At 44.7% G+C, this 15836-nt stretch overlaps 1 protein-coding gene across 4 annotated transcripts in view; it reads left to right on the forward strand.

The window, feature by feature from the left end:
• Positions 1–13995, forward strand: part of Arel1 (apoptosis resistant E3 ubiquitin protein ligase 1) — a 50013-nt gene extending 36018 nt beyond the window's left edge. For all 4 annotated transcript variants that reach the window (XM_048449186.3, XM_085697383.2, XM_048449187.3 and 1 more), the window contains 12 exons: positions 1146–1223; positions 2449–2590; positions 2689–2810; positions 3819–3894; positions 4336–4445; positions 5343–5522; positions 5962–6087; positions 7770–7899; positions 7980–8038; positions 10693–10782; positions 11181–11356; positions 11463–13995. In XM_048449186.3, coding sequence (XP_048305143.1) covers positions 1146–1223; positions 2449–2590; positions 2689–2810; positions 3819–3894; positions 4336–4445; positions 5343–5522; positions 5962–6087; positions 7770–7899; positions 7980–8038; positions 10693–10782; positions 11181–11356; positions 11463–11565 — 1392 coding nt within the window. In that variant the 3' untranslated portion in view covers positions 11566–13995. The remainder of the gene's footprint in view (positions 1–1145; positions 1224–2448; positions 2591–2688; positions 2811–3818; positions 3895–4335; positions 4446–5342; positions 5523–5961; positions 6088–7769; positions 7900–7979; positions 8039–10692; positions 10783–11180; positions 11357–11462) is intronic.
• The last annotated feature ends 1841 nt before the right edge of the window (positions 13996–15836 follow it).

Consider the following 15836-nt stretch of genomic DNA (forward strand, 5'->3'; position numbering starts at 1 on the left):
AGGAAGGTGAACTTCCCAAGCCCTGGAGTTCAGGGCGCCTTGTTGGAGGCTTTCTTCTGACTGTTCATGTTTTCTTCTTCGTCCAGTCCTCATGAGAATGAGACTATTGGAGCATTCTATTACATCCTTTATCTCATAGTCAAAGCTGGGCTCCAGTTCCCTCGTGCTCCCTAACCTTCTTCTGTATGCCCTCTTTATTTACAAATCTAGCGTTCTTGTGTAGTGGAGGGTGGCAGTGAGGGACCTGAGTGGGATGAAAAATTACAGCGCGTCTGCCCTGAATTCATCATTGCTAAAATCGGCGAACTGTTTCCTCTCTTTAGTTTGGTTGGAAGTTTTCTTTAATAAGCATTGGTCTTTAAGTCATAAGGGAAAGTGTAGGGGCTGGAATGTAGTTCAGTGGTAGAACATGCCTATAGCATAGGAGGGGCAGTCCCAAGCACTGAAAAAAAAGGGAACTTGTATGACACACATTCACATAACAGATTAAAAAAACATCATGCATTATCTTTTCTCCTTTTATAAATGGCATAAGAAGAGTCTTCCTTGTCCTCATAGTTCAGTATCTAGATGGACTTTTGTGTGCGGTCCCACTGTGTTTCTCTCCAGCCCTTCTTCCTGTCTCCCCATCCAAATAGGGCAAAAGGACCAGGCATGGTAGCTTACATCTATAGTCTCAGCACTCAGGAAGCTGAAACAAGATCACTGTAACATCAAGCACAGCTCGGGCTGCCTCATGAGTCCCAATATAGTCTGGGCTAGGTCGTAAAACCCCTCTCAAACCAAACCACAGCAAGTCAACATCAAATAGGTAGGGAGCAGTGGGCATGGTGGCTGTATGTGGGCTTGAGGGTCACTGAGCAGCTGCAGGAAAGAAGAGTCCTAGTTGTTCCAGGGTGACATGTTTTGTGCTCATAAAGTGAAGACCTAATTCCAAGTATCCCAAAATGAGAGTCAGACCTGAGCATTGCGATGACGACATGTGTTTGTGAAATTGCCTTCCACTGATATATTTATTTTAGTGCTGACTAAATTATCTTTTTATCATTATGAAAAATATAGACAAGACTTTGCTATTTGCCTTCTAACACCCAAACAGGGCCCTCTTATTTATCACTCACTTCATTTTCTGTGTTGTTCCTCAGCAATTCTCAGTGAAGGAATTCTACCTGAAAATCATCCCCTGGCGCCTCTACACCTTCCGAGTGTGCCCTGGAACAAAGGTAAGTGGAACTGTAGGTCTGCCTCCTGTCAAGCAGGCCTCAACTTCGGGGTGAGCCGGACTCAACCTCGGGGTGAGCAGGCCTCAACCTCGGGGTGAGCAGTCTTTTCCTTTTCATTGTTCTTGAAAGTTCTCTCTCTATGCACAGATTCATTTCCAAACAAAGAAAAAGTTGTCCCTCATTAAATGCCATGAATATACGAGAAGTGTGCTACAGAAACTGGATCCTTGACTAGTATATACCAATAGCCATTCAGAATACTTGACCAGTGTCTTTTGTCTGCAGCAGCATTTTCAAAGGATGTTGATAACTCTGCCAGTATATGGTCTCCTGGTGCCTAGCTCATTCTATGAGAAGGAATGTTCTCATATATTCAAAAGTTTGTCTTTTTTGTTTTTGTAGATGTTTTTCTAATTGTTCTGGGCCTAAATCTAAGCTTTGCTGCAGAGGTTTAGGTATATTGTTTATGAAGATGGCTTTCTGCAGGTGTATGGAATAGGAGTTGCTCCTATTTCCCTTCTTAAACTTCATGCCAAAAGGTCTGCAGTGTTGCCCAGGATTCTTACTTAAAGGCAGTTTCTATGTCTCAGATAATTTCAATGAGAACCTGTGAAGGGACCAGCAAGATGGCTTAGTGGGTGAAAGTACTGGAGTTGATCTCCAGAACCCATGTAAAAAGACAAATGTGGTGGCGGCACACGATCCCAGTGCTCATGTGACAGGATGAGAGGCAGAGACAGGAGGATCGCTTGGAAGCTCAAAGGCCAATCAGCCTGCAGTATTTAGCAAGTCAGAACCAAGTCCTGAAAACTATCACACAGGCACAGCATTTACACACTAAAAACAACAAAGAGACAAACAGAAACCTGTGAATTATAGATCACTGAGATAGGGCTGGTGATGGTACAGCAGCTGGAAGTGCCAGCCAGGTCTAGTGACCAGAGTTCATTCCTCCAGACCCCTGTGGTGGAAGAGAAGAGTGCCCACAGACTGTCCTCTGACCTCCGTGTGCATGCAGTGGCAGTGCACCATACACATATGCAAACATGTGCACTAAGTAAAGTGTAAGAGAAACAAGAGGTATACTCCTGGCATGTACTTATTTACAAAAGACAGTGTTGCCTTGCTTCTGTTGTTTGTGTAGCGGAGTAGGCATGTGAAAGGCTTTGTTGGAATTAAGGGATTTATAGATGAACTTCTCCACTTTCTAAATTTTCTTTGCTAGTTTTCCTATCTCGGCCCTGACCCTGTTCACAAGCTCCTCACCCTGGTGGTGGATGATGGCATTCAACCTCCTGTGGAGCTCAGCTGCAAGGAAAGGAACATTCTAGCTGCCACTTTCATCCGTTCCCTGCACAAGAACATCGGTAAGGGTGGGGAAGGCAGTGGACCCCAAGGGTGTAGGGCTGGAGAGCAGTGCTCCTCCACCTGCCTATAAGTTGTAATGAACTTTGCTGCTCCTCAGGAGGCTCAGAGACCTTTCAAGACAAGGTGAACTTTTTCCAGCGAGAGCTTCGGCAGGTACACATAAAGAGACCTCATTCCAAAGTCACCCTGAAGGTCAGCAGGCATGCCTTGTTGGAATCGGTATGTAGTTTCATCTTTATATGCAAGTTCTTCAGATAAGGACCTCTTCAGGATTTGGCTATGTCCTGCAATGTATCTTTTTAATGAAACATAAATTTCTCCCTTTAAACATATTTAGAAACTATTTGTTCTTCTCAAATTGTATATATTTTTATCATACTGGGTTGGGGCCACTGTACTAGAAGCATGCAACAGAGGGGAGACTCATTATGCCTCAGTTTTCTGGTCTGTGCTGACATAGTTCCTGGATAGTCACAGTGTAGGGGGTGGAAGTGGTGGTTAGAGAAGCAGCCTGTTCATCATCCCTGGGGTAGGAGCTTCCTCTGGGTTTGAAGGAAGTTCTAACTTCCTTGTTGTCACTGGAGTCGGATAGACATGGGACACCTGAAGAGTGTTTGTCTCCACCACAGACATTGGCATGGGTCTGACATTCCCTAGGAGTGAGAAGGCTTGGTGCCTGTCCAGAAAGCATTTGTGGTGTTTGGCTCTTGTCGATGTGCCTGGCAGTCCTCTTTCTCAGCCATGTGGGATGGCTCCCTTGCCTTGTGGTGGAAAGATGTCTAGTGAATAGTTTTGCTGGGAACCAAGACTCCTCAACTTTTTTGTTTACAGCTTATCACTTACTCATATCTTTTTAAAGAAAACTTTTATGTAAGGGGTTTTTCATTAATAAAATGAAGTTTATGAAAAAAGAAGAAAGAAAAAAATTGTAACTATCAAATTCCAAATTTGATTTCAAATTAGATGGAGTTTTTTTTGTTTGTTTTTTTCTCCAGTGGGATGTTGTCATGCTGTAGACCAGGCTGACCTTGAACTTGTAGTCCTCCTAGAGATTTGTGTTTTTAAATATAAGACAATGTCACTGACACTTACTTGTGTGCCATATATTGCCTGCATGTAGTAGTTGACTCGGGGCAGTGGTGGTGCTCTTGGGGGTTGGTCTTTAGCAGCTGAGGAATGCCAGCCAGTGTTCTGACAGCTTCCTTCCTCTCTCTCTCTCTGTTTTAGTCTTTGAAGGCCACACGGAACTTTTCCATCTCAGATTGGAGCAAGAACTTTGAAGTGGTTTTTCAGGATGAAGAAGGTTAGTTTTGAAGTTTCATTTTACCATTTTAACTCTCCTTCCTACTCCCACATTTTTCAGAAAATCCCAAACCAGCTCCTCAACCCCTAAAAGGCCCAGTTTCTGTGAGTCAGGAAAGAGGCCTGGCTGTGTGGCGTGATGGAGTGTGGAGAACAGAGACATGTAGGTGAGCTCCTAAGAGTTCACACCAGAAGGACAAAAGAACACTGCAGATCCCAGAGTGTCCTCATCCTGGGACCTCTGACCTTCTGTGTTTCTGTTAGTTTAGTGATCAGAATACCGAAGTGGGGTTTCCCAAAAATGTCCACCATGCAGGTGAGATGCAGGGAAGACACGGCAGTGGACTAGAAGGCTCAGAGTGCTGAGTGATAACTCTGGGAAGAGAAGTAGCAGGAGGTGAAGTCAGCCAGCATCCCTTTTAATTTTCATTGTACTTTTCAGCTTTGGATTGGGGAGGGCCTCGCCGGGAATGGTTTGAGCTAATCTGCAAAGCACTGTTTGATACCACCAGTCAGCTCTTCACTCGGTTCAGTGACAACAACCAAGCACTAGTGAGTCTGTGCCTTCCCCGCGGGTGGGTGGGACAGTAAAGCCATACACAGAGGCTCACACCGCTGACCTTGGAGTCTGACAGCTTGTGTTTTGCTCTTAATTTGCTGTTAGTAATGAGCTAATCAAGTTGCCTCCCTTTTATTTGGCTCCATAATTTTCATCTGTAAAATAGGGGGAAAATAGATAGTTGAGCATCTGGCTAAGACATTATATTGCAATGGCTACTTTGCTCATTTATAATAATGAAGCTGTTTTCTAAAGAAGAAAACCTGAGGCAGTTGGCTTCTGTCTTAGATCTTTACTAGAGAGATGTCAGAAGTAAAGCATCTGATGGCGTTTTAAAAAGTTCTCGTTTAGGGAGAGACATCTTATCACCTGTACTCAAATCATCCTGTACACAAACTAACTAAGGTTCTTCAGCAGCCATTACTCTCCGGCCACTTCAAATTACTCAGTTGTCTGCTCTGTGACCCTTAAACTGAAATTTTATTTCCTTGAGATGGGGTATGAGCCAGATTTCCTTTACTGTAAAAAATGCCTGAGCAATCAGCATATAAAAAGAAAATTACCTCTCACTGCAGCTTTTTAGAGGGTTCAGTCTGTGGTTGGTTAGCCTCCTTGTTTGGGGTCTGTGGTGAGGCGGCACATCCCAGTGGCAAAGTATGACAAGATCATTCACCTTGGGGCTGGGGTGTGAAAGGAGGAGGGAAGGCCACCAGGCAGCCCTCTTCCTGGGTATACCCCAGTAACCTGAGCCTTACTGATGGCATACTGGGCACCTTTGGGGGACATTCCAGGTCCAAATTGTAGTGGTACATCACAATGGGAGGGAGGGCCTTTCCAGAACTGGGGTAGATAAAAATGGTCCAAGGCCTTTCCATGTCTTTCTTTGACAGGTGCATCCTAACCCTAATCGGCCGGCTCACCTCCGCTTAAAGATGTATGAGTTTGCAGGACGGCTGGTGGGCAAGTGTTTGTATGAATCCTCTCTAGGAGGAGCTTACAAGCAGTTGGTCCGTGCCCGTTTCACTCGGTCTTTCCTGGCCCAAATCATAGGACTTCGTATGCATTACAAGGTAACATCTTAGGTGTGCGTTTCCACTAAGACAGTCTGGCCATTGGCTCCGGACTCTTTCCACATGAGCTGATTTTCCTAAAGTATTTTCCCCCTTTTATTTTTTTAATAGGATTTATTTATTTTTATTCTGTGTGTATGTGTGTTTTGCCTACATGTATATACGTGCACCAGATGCATCCCTGGTGCCCACAGAGTCAGAAGAAAGTGTCAGATCTCCTGGAACTGGAGTAACAGATGGTTGTGAGCCTCCATGTGGGTGCTAGGAACTGAACCCAGGTCCTCTGGAGGAGTAGCCAGTGCTCTTAACCACTGAGCTGTCTCTTCAGCCTCTGAGCTGATTATTCTTAAGGATAAAGATATAAGTGCTATCAAGCAGTTAAAATTTTATTTGTGGCAAAAGTGTGTTCATGAGCTTCTTTGTCTTCCTTTCTCCTCAGTACTTTGAAACAGATGACCCAGAATTCTACAAGTCCAAAGTTTGCTTTATCCTCAACAATGACATGAGTGAGATGGAGCTGGTCTTTGCAGAAGAAAAATATAACAAATCAGGTCAACTGGATAAGGTGATAAAGAAGACCAGGGTTTATGGGTCTCCTACACCCCTGGTCCCTCTAATGCAGTACCAATAGGACTGTGTGCAGTTAAGGAACGACTACAAAGAACCAAGTGGCAAAGAAGTGTGGTAGCACCGAGCCAGTTTGGGAGGCCGGCTGTCAGTGATGAGCAGTTGGGATGTAGGTGGCTGATTCTTAGTTTAACATAATGGCTGTACATTTTTAAACCCTTTTTGTTGTTCTTGTCAGGTTGGTTTGGTTGGCTTGTTTTTTTGAGACAGGGTCTCACAGTGTAGGTCAGGCTGTCCTGAGTGCTGAGTTTACTGGCCAGATATTTTGTTGTAGTTGCTGCAAATGTACTTTTGTTACATTGTGGAGCTATGCAATATCATATGATAAAAATGAAGCTAGTCATAACAGCAGCACATAATTAAACTTCATTAGGTATGATACCACCACTATGAAACTAGTTAACAATATGCACTTAAAGGGAATGTAGCAATGACTGAAAAGATGTGGCAGCTGGGTTTGGTGGCATACATCTTTAATCCCAGCAGTTGGGAGATAGAGGCAGGCAGGCAGATCTCTGTGAGTTTGAGGCTAGCTTGGCCTACATAGAGAGACCCTGTCTCAAAAATCAGAACTAAATACTACTGAAAATGATCGGAATGGCTGTTTTCTGTCTTTGTTTCAGTGAGGTCTGTACCTAGCTGGAGCTGATGTAATAGAGCAGCAAGTGGACAGAGCCTTAGGCTTCAGTCCTTGGCCCCAGGGACAGCAGCAACTTGTTCACCAGAAGGATTCTCAGTAGATTAAGAGACTGGAACTTTTTTTTTAATACTTATGGATATTATATTACTGCTATAGTTTGGTGTGTTTTTTTGGTGAATAAACATTTCTAGCTATGGCCTGAGAAATGTTATTAAGATTTATTGTTCACATCAATGTAATTAAAATATTACCAGGACCTTAAAATCTGATCTTGTAACTCATGGAGGCATTCATTCACTTACGGAGACAACTCTGGTTTCCATACACGGGATCTCATTGCTTGGGATGTCCTTGCATGCCCCTCTGTTGTTGTTTAGTGTGTGTGTGTGTGTGTGTGTGTTTAGTGTTCTGTTTGTGACTCAGGAAGCTTGGTCAGCTTTTCTCTGCAGAGATACAAACTGGGGAACAAATAGTTAACAGACTGACGTTCTGTAGCAAGTCGGTATCGGGCTGGAGTTTTGGATGCCAGATCTCCTGGTCTGAAGCCATTGATCTTTCCTTGGTGTACTTGGGAGATAGAAGAATGTGTGGGAATAGCAGTTTCCACCTTAGAATTGCAGAGCCATGAAAGAACTGCTTTGAGAAAAGGTCATCAGTGGTTTAATTGTAGGAGATGGGTTAAAATATTGCTAGCAAGAAACCATAATATCTTCCTGTTGCATCATTTGCCCCACACATGAGAGAAGACCTCACTTAACACCCACGTTAGGCCATAGCTAGCAGAGTGTGGGAGATGCAGTGTAGGCCCTGAAGGTTAGTAACAAAAGGTAAAAGCAAGTGTGTTAAAAAGCCAAGTGCAGATTAGGAACTTGAGGCTGACACCGAGGGAGTCCAGTCCACTGCTTGCAGGGCCTTCCAGGCTGATACAGCTTACAGTTTGCTTAGCCACAACCTCTCCTGTCTTTTGCCTCCTGTTTCAGATTATAGAACTCATGACAGGTGGAGCTCAAACCCCAGTCACCAATGCAAATAAAATCTTCTATTTAAACTTGCTAGCCCAGTATCGGCTGGCCAGTCAAGTGAAAGAGGAGGTGGAACATTTCCTAAAAGGTGGGACCCTGTCTCCTTGTGCTTAAGATGCCTGGGTGGTAGTTGCAGGTGTGGCCTTAACTTGGATACTTTTGTTTCAGGCTTGAATGAGTTGGTTCCTGAGAACCTTCTGGCTATTTTTGATGAGAATGAGCTTGAGGTAAGTGCTTAGGATGCAAACCTGTTTTGTTTTGTGTTATTTTTCATTTACTTGTGTTAGGGGGCTCACAAGTGCCATGTCACAGTTGTGGAGAGCAGAGAGCCACTGGCAGACTTGCTTCTCTCCTTCTACCACATGAGTTTCCAGGTTGGACACGGTGATCAGGGTTGGTTGGTAGCAAGTGCCTTTACCTTCTGAGCCATCTCAGCAGCCCCAAGACTGATGCTCTGGAGAGCAGGCCTTGTGGGCTCCTGCTTGCTGTGCCTTCTGGTAGAGGCGTGGCGACACATTGAGAAAGAGTCTGACTGTGTAGCCAGAAAGTCTTTTTTTTATTATTTTTTTTTTTATTTTTTGTTTTTCGAGACAGGGTTTCTCTGTAGCTTTGGAGCCTGTCCTGGAACTAGCTCTTGTAGTAGACCAGGCTGGCCTCGAACTCACAGAGATCCACTTGCTTCTACCTCCCGAAAAAGTCTTTTTTTATTATGGAAGAGTTGGATTCACTTTTTAAAATGTTTTATTTTATTATGTGTGTGTTAGTTTTTGTCTGCATGTATGTCTGTGTACCACGTGTGTGTCTAGTGCCTCCAGAAGCCAGAAGAGGGTATTGGGTCCCCTAGAACTTGAGTTACAGACAGTTGTGAGCTTCCATTTGGATGCTGGGAGTTGAACCCGGGTCCTCTGGAAGAGCAGTCATTGCTCTTAACCACTGAGCCATCCCTCCAGTCCTGTATTCACTTTTGTTACTCTTCTGTTCATTGGCCATTTCTTCAGCTTTTATTAGAATGTTGAAAGTCAGAAGTGATAAGTATTTATGAAGAGTGGTAGTTAATATTTATCCATCAACTATTATTGATATTAATCGACTATTAAGGAGGATTGCAGTCTTCATAATGTCTTATGACATTTAAGGGGATTATAGAATGTATTTGTTCAGGTATATGTGAACTATGAATTGTGTACTGAGATACCAGAGAAATAGCAGTGAAAAAGACAAAGTCCTGTATGGGCTCTATGCTAGTAACCACGCTGTGTATGTATGTCTGTATGTTTACATATGTATAGTACCACAGAGTGTATGAACATGTGTGTATTTACATATCTGTGTTACTATTTCACTTTTTGTATCAGCCAAAAGTAGCTATTAGACAGTAAATACCATTTTTATAGCTAGCTGAATTTAAGTCTTTGAGTCGAGAACAAAACAAAGGCAGTTTGTCTTTACTGTCTGTTGCTCCTCACAGATGATACAAAAGTTAGGACTTTGACTTTCCAAGATTTTATGAGGAGTTCATATCTGCAAACTGTTTCCTGTTAGAAATCCTTTCACAGCGCTCGGGAGGCAGAGGCAGGCAGATCTCTAAGTCTGAGGCCAGCCCGGCCTACAGAGAGAGTTTCTGGACAGCTTGGGCTATGGAGTAACACTATCTTCAAAAACAAAAACAAAACAAAGAAACAAAAGGAAGTTCTTTAAAGTTTGTAAGGAAAAAATTAGTGTGTAATTCTTTTTCTTGTTAGCTGGGCTGTCAGAGAACAATTAAAGCCTTCTATAATTTTTATCACTTTTTGTGTCTTGAGATATAAAATAATGAATTCTCAGTCTAAAATTTCTAATAGACCTCGGACCCAGTGCTGATATTCTGGAGCACCGGAGTATTTTGTTTTATCATGAGCACTGGTAAGAGCATATAAAAGAAAGTTGCAGTCTCTTCCAGTCTGCTCCTAGTTACTCATTTGCTTGGCATGGTCTTGAAGAAACCATAGCTTCTAGGGCTTATTTTTCCCTTTTTTGTCTCTTTATTTAGAGGTTTCATTCCTTATAGCTATTGGATGGATACTCATAGTCTGCTAAGTAACATGTTGGATCTTGAACCAAATTAGGACATCAACAAGATGTTTAGGGTACTGATGTCATTAATGTTCTCTCTCTCTCTCTCTCTCTCTCTCTCTCTCTCTCTCTCTCTGCCTGCATACCTTTTAATTTTTAATTTATCTGTTCAAGTGGAAGTAAAGCTAAAGGGAAGTAGTAAAAGTTCAATCTACCAAAGGAGGATAGATCCCGAGAGAAAACACTTATAAATGGGGCTAGGGATTTTTGTTGAAGAGAAAGGGTTTGCCTTTTCTTTTTGGCATTCCTTTGCTAGAACACATACTTGATTCTTCTTCTTTAATTTTGTCCTTTAATTACAAAGAATCTGTAGCAATTCTTAACTAGGCATGCTCACCAGAAGCACCCTTTCAGTTACACAAACTTGTAATTCAGGTCTAGAGATTCTGATGCAATAGACCTAGGGCACAGTTACAAGCATATCTGTCTGTCTTTCTTTTTAATTGAGCCTGTGATATAGGCACATCTAGGGAGCTGTACTGGAGGCCAGAGCAGTCCTAGGGAAGACTCTGCCCACAACCCACTAAACTGCCTTTAAGCCTGTTTAACAACCCCAGACTGCACCCTTACCCCTAGGACCCATATCCCGGCTTTTTTTTTTTTCCTTCTTCTTTTTTTTTTTAAATACCACACTGGTTAGGAATCACTGGCCTATTTCAGTTCATTCTGACACTGTGATCTCACTTTCTGTCTTTCTCCTGGTGTTTCTTTTATTCTGCGTTTCTGTGGCAATAGTTACCTGTGTGCCTTTGTCCTTCTGTCTCTTTAGCTGCTGATGTGTGGGACTGGAGACATCAGTGTGTCTGACTTCAAAGCCCATGCTGTAGTGGTTGGTGGCTCCTGGCATTTCAGAGAAAAGGTAACGGGCTAAACTTTCTACAGTTGGATTGGTATCATCTCGTGAGGAAAGGTTTTAGAAGAAGAAAGTTGGCGTGTTGACTGGTGCATAGGCGATCCATGTGGGGGAACAGGCGGTTATCCAAGCTATAAGGAGCTCGGGTCCCGAAACCATTATGCGGACTGTTACTGGGGAATGAGTGGGAAATGCAGGTAAACGGAGTGAAGCAATCAGTTGGTGATTGCTCTTCTGACCCTGTGATAATGTAACTTCTTGCCGAGGTTGTTGTTCATGCCTCATAGAACTGTAAATGGGAGCATCTGCTTTCCCAGAGTATCCTGTTCCTTCCTTGAGGATCAAATCTTTAGGATCAAATGGCTGCACACCATATGTGACTATAGCCCTGTATTTTCTGCCAGGTCATGAGATGGTTTTGGACCGTGGTTTCCAGTCTGACCCAGGAGGAACTGGCTCGGCTACTGCAGTTCACAACAGGCTCCTCTCAGCTTCCCCCTGGAGGCTTTGCTGCCCTCTGTCCCTCATTTCAGATCATCGCTGCTCCAACCCACAGCACTCTTCCTACTGCGCACACATGGTAGGTGTCCGACTGCCCAGAGCATGCCCTGCAGGAGATTCTCTTTCTAGCCCTTGCTCGTGTTTCTGGGAGTGTGAATTAATTCTCTTCCTCCTTGTCTTTCCAGTTTTAACCAGTTGTGCCTCCCTACATATGACTCCTATGAAGAGGTGCACAGGATGCTGCAGCTGGCCATCAGTGAGGGTTGCGAGGGCTTCGGCATGCTCTGACCACTCCTGTCACCTGCTTGGCTCCACACTCTCTAGAGCGTCTGGACATAGGTCAACAAGCGTAACCACTGACCTTAACACACATAACCATTAGCTGGAAGATACTGCATGCTCCCTCATGTCTGGAGTATTCTGTCATCTACAAGCATCGCTCTTACCTCACCCCCTCTGTGTCCACATTTACCACAGGCCACTTGGGTACGGGATGCTTACCCGAGCTCTACTCAGTCATGAGAAGAGGACCATGCTGCTGCCATTTCCTTTGGTCCTTTGAAGATCTCTGTAGCTGGATCCGCCTCAGTGGCTGGGAGGAATGGGTGACACGGAGGACTCAGTTCTGTTGGAAAGCTGGTGTGTGAGACCCTATATGCCATGCCTTGTTCCAACACCCTCTGCTCTTTGGAAGTACCCTTCTTGATCTCACTCCATGACCAGATTGGCACATGATCCCTTCTGGGCAACCTGTCACCTCTTCTCATCAGTAGACAGGAGAAGCATAGATAGAAAGTGACTCACACAGCCATCTGATCTGTCCTCCCACATAATGGCAGGCACAGGCCCTGGCACTGATGGGGACTGATAAAGATCTCTTTGTGGTGACAACTGGAAAAGACACTCCCTGCAGGCCTTTTTGAAGATGCTCATTAATCTATAAAGAATGTGCTAAGCTTTCTCTTGAGTGTGAGCCAGTGAGAAAGGCAGTCAGAAGGATGTGAAGGATGGCTGTGCTGTGGCCTCCCGTGCTGTGCTGTGCTTCTCTCGGGGAAGGGCCGTGTCCAGGCATGTGGACGGCTTGTAGACTACTGATGCTTCTCTCTAAGCTTCTTGTTTGCACTGAAGGATGGCTTGGCCTGACCCCTGACTCCATCTTTATGCAGTCTGTTAAGAGCAGCTGTCTTTAGCATTCTTCTGGAATTGGGGAGCAAAGGACTGGAACAGTAAACATAGCTTACCAGCCTCTCTTTGGTGATTTCTGGTAGCACTGAGGCAGAACTGCCATCACAGATCATGGTCAGGCCTCTGGGGAGAGACATGGTGGAGACCCAGCAGCAGCGAAGACCTGGCAGTCCCAGGAACTTGTCAGTTACCAGGAAGGGGAACCAAGGAGGGAGAAAGCTTTGGGTTCACCATTACGTGGCGATTGAAGAGAACCTATCAGTCTCTTGGAAGATAATAACATCTCTTTTCATTAGTGTTTGAATGAAAACATCAGTGAGGCTCAAGATCACATGGACTGTCTTTAAGTTTCTGTCTTTAATAAGGCTTTGCTACGGCCTCCATTTCAGATGGGGTACTCACTCAGAATATTACAAGCCATCTTTATTGCCAAAACCAGCAAGTACACAGAATCCCGAGACAAGGCAGTTGTTGTGACAGTGCCTCGGCCTCTTGGAAGCATGTCTGAGCCCTCCTGTTCCCAGGGATCATAAGAAACAAGCCCTCCTGAGCTGCTCGAATTCCCGCCGACCTCCTTCGCAGTCGTCATCTGTCCTTTCTTGGCGTGGGTGCTGACCTCACTTTCCTTGGGGTTTAGGACCTGGCGTCAGGGCCTCTCCACCCCAGGATCCTCCATGCCACATGGTCACTGCTCTCCTCAGGGACCAGGACAAGGTGCTGCTGCTTGCCCACACTTTCCACATGGAACATGAAGAAGACAGTGTAGCTGTTACCCTGCTGCCTCTTGGGCCCCTGCTGGGGCTTCCAGCTGGGGTCATGGTCTGGCTTGGCTGCTCGGGGCAGATGCTCCTGCCCTGGACTCTGCAATCCCGGCTCCAGCACCCCTCCAGAGATTATGCAGGGGAGTGGAGTTTATATTTTTGGCTAGACCTATCACTTTAAGCTCTAGTCATAGCACTTGTTCAGAGTCTCCAAGGCACTGTTCCAGCCCAACCAGGGCAGCTATATCCCAGGGTGGCCTTTAGGCACCAGAGTCTTTAACAAAAAACAAAAAACAAACAAACAAAAAAACCCAAAAAACAACAAAAAACCCTTTAGTACTGTGTGGTTTTCTATTCCAGTTTACTCTCCTAATAATCCAGAAGCATTTTTTGCTCTCTTTTGCATTTTTCTTTACCTTTTTTTTCTAATACAGCTTTGGCACTAGCCACTGTGGGGAAGACATACTGAATGTGGGAGAGATAAAACGATGTGTTATTTCTTGGGCAATTTTCTATTCATATTCCTTATTTTGGCCAGTTTTTCTGTTAATGCTTTGTGACATAGGCGCTTGGGAGGCCAGCCGCTCTCCCGGCTTTTGACTTTTCAGTGTCCTTGAAGGAGGCAAGTCATGAAATGAAAACCGAGAGTGTTGGCCTGGTTCTAGAAACTTGGCAGAGACCGAGCTCCGCTGCACACTGTCAGGCCAGGTCTGGACGTCTGCAGCTGAAGATGTAAATATTTTGTACAGTCAATAAAATGCCTACAAGAGTGCGGGCTAAGTGGCTGTTTGCGTGGGGGTGGGGAGCAGGACTTAAATAGAAGATGGGAAGGAAAATGTGTAGAGAGGCCTTTATCTGTTATAAGCAGGAGCAGTCTGCTGTGGATAGGGTGTGCACTTGGAGCCCTGGCTGATCTCCAATACCTGTCCTTATGCTAGGTAGGGCCACACTCATTGCTGTAGACAGCACCCCAGTGGGAAAGTGTTTGTGCTGAGAGCCTGAGGAGGAAGCAGAGCTATGATATGAACAAAGGGTATCTATTATAATCTTTCAGCATTTGTGTGTTGATTTCTATATCATAAAGTCAGTAGAGAAAACTTTTGAATAAGAAGTTAAAAGAGGGGGCCAGAGAGATGGTTCAGTGGTTAGGGATGCTTGCTACTCTTACAGAAGACCTGGCTTTGGTTCTTGGTGCCTACACTGGGCAGTTTATAACCACCTGTAACTCCAGTTCCCAGGGACCCAGGAACCCAGGATGTCTGCACACACATTTAAAAAAAAAATCTTAAAAGTTCAATCAAGGTGGATGGGTAGTGCATGCCTGTAGTCCCAGCTACCGGGTGATGGGCTGAGAGGATCACTTGAGCCGAGGAGTTTGAGACCAGCCTGAGTAACACAGTGAGACCTTGCCTCAAAAGACAGAGACCCTTTAAGTATCAAGCAACAACAAACCCCAAGCAAAACAATAAAAGAGGAAATATAGAGGCTACACCACCCACCCTCCAGAGGTCACACTGTTAACACTGGCGGCCATCAGATTTTCATATGACTGCATATTTAGTTGCACCGTCCTCCACATGCTGCTCTTCTGCTCACCCTTCCGCAGTTGGCTGCAATCCTCTGAACCTATCTTTGGACCTAGGAGAATCTAGCCCAGACTCCTGCTGCTGAACCTGATTGATCATACATTCTGAGACTGTTGGATACTCCTGGGCATTTATGACCTGTTTGTGGCCTGGTTTGACATAATTGTGACTCTCTGTGATAGTCAGTGGGGCATTATTAAGTATCACGTAATATATAGTGTTACTGAAAATGCTTCAGCGGTAAATTATCCCCAAATGTGTCAACTGGGCTGGTATTTCTGACTTAGTAGCTTTTTGTTTTGTTTTGTTTTGTTTTGAGACAAAGTCGAGGCTGGCCTAGAACTCACAGAGATTCTCTTGCCTCTACTTCCTGAGTGCTGGGCTTAAAGGCCTGTGCCACCATGCCTGGCATCAGAACTGTATTTGAGCCTAGGTCTGTTTCTTTTCAGAACCCAAACGACATTTAGCTAGGTTTAGACAGAAAACCCAGACATCAGGCTACCACACACTTACTTGGTGCTGAGTGTGACAGATGAACACTTTCTGCCTTGGTTTACCTGTTAGTCACTGTGACCTGGGGTTGATGGCGACAAGACCCTACTCCAGGTGGGGAGTTTTTAAGAGGTGCAGCGAGTAGCCATGGCTTTAAAATCTGCATGGAGGAAGTTTTGTAGAGCTGTGAGCTAATGATCTGGGAGAAGAAACTGCCAAGTTCCAAATGAGCCCTGCTTGAAGAACACAAGACACCCCTGAGGACGGAACCAAGAGGGCTGGTCCTAAATCGTTTTTTTTTTTTTTTACCTCTACATTGGTGGAAAGGCCTTAGTCGCATGCAAATGGGATGATTACAATGAGGTCAGAGACAGAACTCTGCTGTTTATCTGGGATAACTGTCTGCAGAGAAAGACACATTTGAATAAATCTGCTGTCTATACTTCATATGAAACAGCACCCGAGTGGTAAAGGCCAAATTCCTGGAGCACACTTCACTGAAAGCAGTTTCCAGAGCGCCAGAATCAGGGAAACA

The sequence above is a fragment of the Myodes glareolus genome, chromosome 11, assembly GCF_982192425.1.
Source record: "Myodes glareolus chromosome 11, mMyoGla1.1, whole genome shotgun sequence".
NCBI lineage: Eukaryota > Metazoa > Chordata > Mammalia > Rodentia > Cricetidae > Myodes > Myodes glareolus.